Source organism: Sinocyclocheilus rhinocerous, unplaced genomic scaffold (assembly GCF_001515625.1).
Source record: "Sinocyclocheilus rhinocerous isolate Xijiao unplaced genomic scaffold, SAMN03320098_v1.1 scaffold351, whole genome shotgun sequence".
Taxonomy (NCBI): domain Eukaryota; kingdom Metazoa; phylum Chordata; class Actinopteri; order Cypriniformes; family Cyprinidae; genus Sinocyclocheilus; species Sinocyclocheilus rhinocerous.
The window spans coordinates 222,396-230,311 of record NW_015639774.1 but is presented as its reverse complement, the minus strand read 5'-3'; the positions used below and the strand labels follow the sequence as shown (position 1 = coordinate 230,311).

Here is a 7,916-nt window from a genome sequence, read left to right as displayed (position 1 = left end):
TATGTTTGCTGCGTAAAAACATGAGTTGATATTTGCATTGATCTGACCATAAACAGCAAGAAAGGCTTATTGGAAATGCAAATTCATTCTCTGCCACGAGGTGGCGCTTTAGGAGCGCTGAAATATTGCGGTTTCCTCGGTAACGGCTGTACAAAAAGCAGCTCTGCGCCAGTGTTGCCAAGTCTGCGGTTTTCTCGCTGAATTGGGCTACTTTAACACTGTTGCCACGGGTTGTTTTTCATGTCTGCGGGTTTAAGCGACCCCAATAACGGAATATTTAGCCCCTAAAATTCAAATTTTACCAGGGGAACCCCATCAAAAACGTGTATTTTACCCCACCAAAATGCGATTTTTACCGGGGGATCCCCCTCGAAACATGATTGGGCTAGTTTTGGGCTAGTTTTGAGTAGCAATTGGGCGGGTTTTGTTTTGAAAACCCAGCAACCCTGCTCCGCACTCATAAATGCTGCTTTATCAGAAATTATAGGTCAAATTAAATTAAAATGCCAGCAACACGTTTCTGAGGACAGTCGGTTCCTTTCAGATACATTCAAATAAAGACATCCGCAGTGCGTTTTGACTTGAAACGTGCAGCGCTCATATTTGTTCAATGACATCATTGCCTTTTGAAGTTTAATCCAGCCGTATTGCGACTCTTGTCTTTCCGTCCCCAACTGTAAGACCTCTTGAAATTATAATTAAGACATTTCTTATACCATTTAACGTATTTAAAACTTTTTATGGCCTTAAGTTTGATACAACTCACTTTAGGAGTTTTTAAGGACCCGCGGGAGATCTGCATTTAAGATTAAGGCTGGTGATACATTTTGGTAGCCCGACTGGAAAACACAAAAGCCCCGGGACGTCGGGCTAGCGATTTTGCGAGCCCTGAAATTGATACAATTAATTGTGAAAATTAAAAATTAAAAAACAAAAATGTTGGTATCATGCAACCTTATTTTCAAATATTTTTACATTTTAAATACTTGATGATGCATATTGCTATAATGATGTTTCATGATTTTTGTCATATTGTCCACTCCTAATCGTGTTAAATAATCGTTATTACAATACTGAACAAAATAATCATGATTATGATTTTGCCATAATCGTGCAGTCCTAGTGCAATAAGGGTGCCCCACATTCCCCTTTCATTACTTTTGACATGATTTTGTGCAACAGTAGTAGTTACACACCGCGTTTTATTCTTTTTTCCTTTATATAATGGATGGCAACCAACGTTAAACTGTAATACCACCACCTACTATGTTCAACCAGTGTCACCAGTTTACTGCCGCTGGATTGTATACTAACATAACATTAATTTTATTTTTTTTATTATCACGTTATCCTTAATATAGTATATTGCAAGGTATATTCCTTTAAATGCGTGAGGTACTGTAAAGTGCTATACCGGCACAGATAGTGTGTGGGTAAACTAACTGGATGGATGGATGGATGGATGGATGGATGGATGAATGAATGGATGAATGAATGAATGAATGTTGCGGTTGTACAGTGTGCAAAAGTGTTACAAATGAATAGTGAATTTTCCTCATACACATCACATACACAGTCATACACAATCACATGCTGAGGATAAAAAGTGCAAATCCTTGGATGTCCACTTGAATGCTCTAGTACTGATGTATCTCTACATCGCCCATCTCAAATAATAAGTCCTCTCAATTACTGATACTGAATCATCAAAATACATATGGATCCAAACCTGTGTGCATCTAATGTGCCGTGTAATGAGGAATTGTAAGAGATATGGACTATAAAATAATTTTCTATCATTCTTAAAGGAATAGTTCACAGAAAAATGAACCTTCTGTCATTAGTAACTTACCCTCCTGTCATTCCAACCCCTTTTTTTCCTGTAGAATACAAAATGAAATCTTTTCATTGTACAACGGTTCTTAACCAAGGGCTGTCAAGCTTCAAAATTTAAAAATAAAAAATTTAAATCATAAAAATATTTTGTTCAATTTGTATATTATATTACAAGTCTTTTGATGTCATAAGACTTGTGTGAGGAGCAGACTACAATTTAACTGAAAATATACAGTATGTTCATTTCAGTGACCCATTGCGATCAGTTCCAAGACACATACAAAACCAGTTAGTTTCATTTACATCAAACATGGTTTAACGTGTTTTACTTCATGTTTTGAAGTTTAAATACACACAAAAATGAATGAGTCAAAGATAAGATAATGTGAACGATTTTAATTTTTTTCAGTAGAAATGTGTCACTTGAGAAGACTCCAAATATAGTGCACAACATGAATAGACTACTTTTTTTGTCCTTTTCTGAGTTTTAACAGAGCAGCGTGAACATCTCCTTAGGTGTTTCAAAGGAGAAAGTCATACGAGATTGAAATTAAATGAGGGTGAGAAGATGACAGCAGAGTTTTTTGTTCTTATTTCAAAGAATCCAGCTGGGATTAAAATCATTTAAAAAAGTTTCTCATAAGTTTCTCATAATTCCATCTGCATCCTACGCAAGATGGCGCCGATGGTGATGGCTGCCTCCGTGGCGTGCTCCGCAGTTGTTTTTATGTTTTTGTTAGTTTGTCCTGTCTTTAGTTATATCCCTGCAATCAGTTTCACCAGAGACGAATTGCTGGACATTCGGCAGTACACACCACCCGATATTTCACCGGTTTTCGATTATTCTGATGTTTTGCTGGACATTGTAGTCGGCGGAGCTGCTGTGCTGATCAAGCGCTTCAGGACGCGCAGACAGGGGAAGCGAGCCGGCGCGCTCGTGAAGCTCAGACAGCGCGGATTCAGAACGCCGTTGCCAAGCATCCATCTGGCAAATCTCCGCTCTCTACCCAACAAAACGGACGAGCTCCTTCTGCTCTCCCGGACAAATAAGGATTTTTCAATTTACTTGTTCTATTTTTTATTTATTTTTATTTTTTATTATCTGTGTTTTTTGTTCTGTCACTGTCATTCTGTTACACTGTGGAAGCTTCTGTCACGAAAACAAATTCCTCGTATGTGTAAACATACCTGGCAATAAAGCTCATTCTGATTCTGATTCTGATCCATGTGCGGTTCTTCCAAACTGAGCCCTTCCAGTATTTCCAAACCACATTAGCAGGATGTACGTTCTTTAACTTGCTCTTGAGAATTGTTTCCTTTGAACTGGCAAGTCTGAATTTGGGGCAGTATAATATGTATTCTTTTTATACTGTCAGCCAGACATCATGGATGTAATGATGGACTTTTTAATCCACCCACATAATCCGATGGCAAACAAAACAATAAACAGCACTTGGCATCTACTTTAAAGATTAAACTCCTGCCCATTTTAAAGTCTTAAAGCAGCATAAATGCATGTGCACTCTACCATCAGTTATAACACCAACTGCTTTTAAGCAGATTCATGTGCTTTGCTCTCATCTTTGACCTTACTGTCCTGTAAAAAAAAAAAAAAAAAAACCTGCAAATGTTGAAATTATACGTTGCTTTCACTCTGGCATCCACTGATCTGGTGCAGAGACCCAAATTCAGATTCTGAAAGAAACAGACCTCCCAGACATCTATTGAGGCTGAGACACTTAAATAGTACTTGAAAAGACATGCACTGAATTCTGATCTTCTGCACTTGAGTCATACAGTCAGAAACAAAAGTTGAAACCACAATTATTTAACCACTAGCTATGATATTGTGTTAGTAGAATGAATGTGTTTTTTTTAGATAGAGAGAGATTGAGAGAGAAACAGGGAGAGGGAGAGAGAGAGAAATAGATTGAAATAAAGACACTCTAAAAATCCAATCAATCATTATCATATTTTTTTTATTAAACAAATACAAACAAACAATTATAAATAAAATTGTATTTATAAATAAAAAATTATAAATAGAATAGGAACTATAAACATATGACATTTTTAGCTTTTACTAAGATATATTTCGAAGTATAATTAATAATATCTGTATACGATATACTGTATTTCAAAAAGGCGTTAAGACTCTCATTGAATCAAGATCATTGAATACCACAAAACATCTTATGTCTGCACTTGTGTCTTTTTCAATAGCAAGAATTATTCCACAATAAAGACAGCAAAAATTCTCATATCAACAGCCCAAAAATAGCAACGTTTAATGTGCATTATCAAGGTCAAAGATTAGGGTGTTTGCAACTGACTCGTGTACAAATGGTCAGTCCATTTTAGGTTCTTGCCTACAATGTTTACATATCAGTTTAAATGAATGAGTTTCAAAATATTAAAACTAATGCTATTATGAAATGAAATCATTCAAGAAATCTCAACTCCAGCCATCAGAGACCTCCCAAAAATCCTGTGCACTGAAAGATCAGCCCATAGAGAGTCGTCAAAGTAACTCGGCAATCGATCACAGGGTCATTTGGCTTTGTCAACAGCTCTTCTGTGACTTAAAGTGCACAGCGACTACCATAACAGTACATCTCATGTGAACAACAATGGCAGTCACTAGCGGTGGCATCAGACAAGTGGTGTCAAATCTCATTGCAGAAAAATTGCTTTGGGTTTATCAATAACAGATAGAAGAGGGCAGTGAGGGATTTCGCTCCAGTTGAAGCTGATATTGCTAAAGGCAGGTGAGTATTGAACGGCCCGTCTGCCTGAGCCAGGGGTAAATAGTGATTAATGGGCGATGGAGGAAGGTTTCGCAAGGAACTGTGCAAGTTCCTGCAATCTGACTCTTCCCTTCAGCCCTGCTCTACTCAAGCTCATGCAATTCAGGGATGGAAGTCAAATGGAAATACCTTTTTTAACTAAAACTGCTCCAGTTAATCAAAGATGAGATTAGAGAATGCCAGCAATTATTTTATTATTTTCCAAACTAATCTGTTTTATTGATTCGCCGTGTCAGCAACTGAATAAGCTTTAAATCTGTCAGAATGGTGCATGCAGTATTGACTGAACTGGATCCAAGTTTGGAAAAAAGCTAGGAGAAATATGTCTGCCTGTAGACAGTGGTTAGACATTTTAAATGCCACAGTTCAATTTTTAACCACTTAACCTCCATTGATCAAAACTACATTGAAGTATTTTCTATTGTGCTATTGGCCTAGACAAAACTAGTTTCCACAATAACTAACATAAGTCTGAAAAGCACACCACTATACAAAATCCAAGCTTAAATAATGATGCTGAATCATGAACATTAAAAAAAATAATAATAATCACACCTGTAAAACAATCCAGGGGTGGACAATTTCTCTAAAAGCTACTGAACAGTTTCACCTTTAGCTATAGCAGAGGGAAACATTTGCTGACAACATGTCCAAATATTTATAGAATATTTCTCACTACCATTTGCCATATATTAACATTTTACAATTACATGGCAACTGAATTCACAGTGAACATGATCAGGGAATGACTGTGACGTCGCAAAGTGATTAGCTGTGTCTTCATCGCAGTAATCTCTTGAATATAAACTGATTAATATTATATCATTTTTTAATCTGAAATGATGTCACTATTCTTGACTTTTGTATGCTGAGTGTTAATATCTGTTCAAACCCTCTCCCCCATTATATTAGGACTGTTAAGCACAAAACTGCTACAGTACATAAAGTGCAGATTGCAAGTTATGATCAAGCTTAAAGGTCAATCATAATTCTTAAACTGTTTCTCCATATAACAGTGGAACCGACTGTAACATTGTTATGGGCAAGAAGAAAATTAAAGTCAGCCAGCAGGTACACTAATAACCAACCAAACTGTTGTTATCCCACATTCTAATTTATTGAGATGCACCTGTATATATATATATATATATATAACTCAATAAATATTATTAATAAACTACTGAGAATGTAATTTTATAAATATTTATACAATAATTGTATTACTATTATTATTATTTACGATAGCCTGTCACTGCTGTTATCTCTTTTAAAAAGTGATTTTAGCTCATGCAACTTGCTAATAACCACCTTGGGATACTTGCTATTTTGTTCCAAAACATAGCTGGATTTTCCAGAAGGACATAGAAACGTGCACCACTCCACTGGTTACAGACAATTAACTTGACTTGAATACATAAAGTAGAAGCGTTTACCTTGTGCTCAATGATGCTGCTGTATCCCTGCAGCGCCGGAGGTGCGCGAGCCGCTCTGGTGGGCTCCACTTTCTCACCTGACGCGCCCTTAGACGCGCTGGATGCTGTAGTGTTATTGGTGTAGCTGACGCTGTACACGAAAAACAGACTGGTGCACATGGTGATCGCGAGAAACACGGCTACTCCATGACGCTGGAAAACACGAGGACAAAAGTTCAAATTCAGCACAGAGCGCAAAGTCATAAATCATCACCAACTCATGCCCTCAGCGCAGTCAATTATAGGATACAAATCACATTTCCATGCTCAAATATTAATTAGATTGGGATTGAGATGATAAGAACTTGCAGGTTCTTACTAAATATTGACGCCTAAAACTAATGCATCAGATGCACGCAATAATGGTTTAGCAAATGCAACTATTACTGAATGGGTTTTCTAACAAAAATAAAAAACGCTGAAAATGCTCCTTTGTTTAAAAGAATGCCATTTATTTAATAGTGTCATACTAAATTAAGAAAACAGTTCGCATCATTGTGCAAGGCATAAAAATGCATCGTATTCTTATAAAAATGTTTTTTTTTTATATGTTTTAAAAAGAAATTCACAAAAACCATGTTTTCTCAAAGCTAAATTTCCTGTCCCCAAAGATTAATTTCCGACAACTCATTCATCAGGAAGTGGGGATTAAGGTTTATTATTATTATTATTATTATTATTATTAATGTGTTTAATCTTCTTTCATTCAGCATGTGAGAGCAACAGAGAGCCGCAGTACTTCAACAACAATGCTGCACAGGAGAGATGCGAGACATTCAAACAGATTTCACTACAATTACCATCGGTGCCTTCATCCTGAAGCCAGCTGGAATATTCCCGGGAATGTGCGCATGAAGATCCACTTTTTCCCCCCGATTGTTGCTACTTCATCGGATTATGTCGTCATTAAATTGCTGCGCTCCGCTCGCGCTGGGAGATGGCAGTGTGTGTGCTGTGCGCGCGGACTGAACCCATTCTTGAAAGCGCGGAGCACAAAGCGATGTACACCGCACGGTCCTAAAGAGCTTTGCGTTTGAGTGACTTTAATTCAGCGTTTGGGACAAATTGCACTTTTATAATCATGGAAATACAGTAAGCATTTGTTGTAATAGGCTAATATATTTGTACGTAGTGTTTTTTTATGTTCGTACAATTCCAGGTTCAATACCAGTTAAAGCAAACCACAGCATTTGGTAACAGCTGCAACTGCCAGTACATAAATTCTCGAATATAATTATGTTGCTTTCATATGCCACAAAATATCATATGTGACCCTGGACCACAAAACCAGTCATAAGGGTCAATTTTTTGAAATTGAGATTTATACATCATCTGAAAGCTAAATAAATAAACGTTCCATTGATGTATGGTTTGTTAGGATAGGACCATATTTGACGGAGATATAACTATTTGAAAATCTGGAATCTGAGGGTGCAAAAAAATAAACAAATAAATAATAATAATAATAATTCAAAATATTGAGAAAATCGACTTATTAGCAATATTGTCAAACATGTAACACAATATTAACTTCTTGTTTATTGAACTATTGTGTAAAGTCAATACCACATTTGAAATAGTGCAAAAACAGCACTCTTGCTTGTTTGACATTGCAAAACTATATCATATGATATAAATATAAGACAAAAACCCACACTCTAAAAAATGCTGGGTTAAATATAACCCAGCGCCGGGTTAAAAAGGGACAACCCCAGCTATTGGGTTGTTTTAAACCAACTATTGGGTTGTTTTGACCCAGCGATTTTTTTAGAGTGCATACAGAGACCTTTTCTGAACTCAC

At 36.6% G+C, this 7,916-nt stretch overlaps 1 protein-coding gene across 1 annotated transcript in view; it reads right to left on the bottom strand.

Annotated features, from left to right (window-relative positions):
• LOC107751866 (alpha-N-acetylgalactosaminide alpha-2,6-sialyltransferase 5-like) overlaps positions 1–7,039 on the bottom strand; it is a 41,471-nt gene extending 34,432 nt beyond the window's left edge. The window contains exons 1-2 of the mRNA XM_016567633.1: positions 6,916–7,039; positions 6,077–6,268 (exon numbers count right to left, since the gene is read on the bottom strand). Coding sequence (XP_016423119.1) covers positions 6,077–6,268; positions 6,916–6,930 — 207 coding nt within the window. The 5' untranslated portion in view covers positions 6,931–7,039. The remainder of the gene's footprint in view (positions 1–6,076; positions 6,269–6,915) is intronic.
• Between the last annotated feature and the right edge of the window lie 877 nt (positions 7,040–7,916).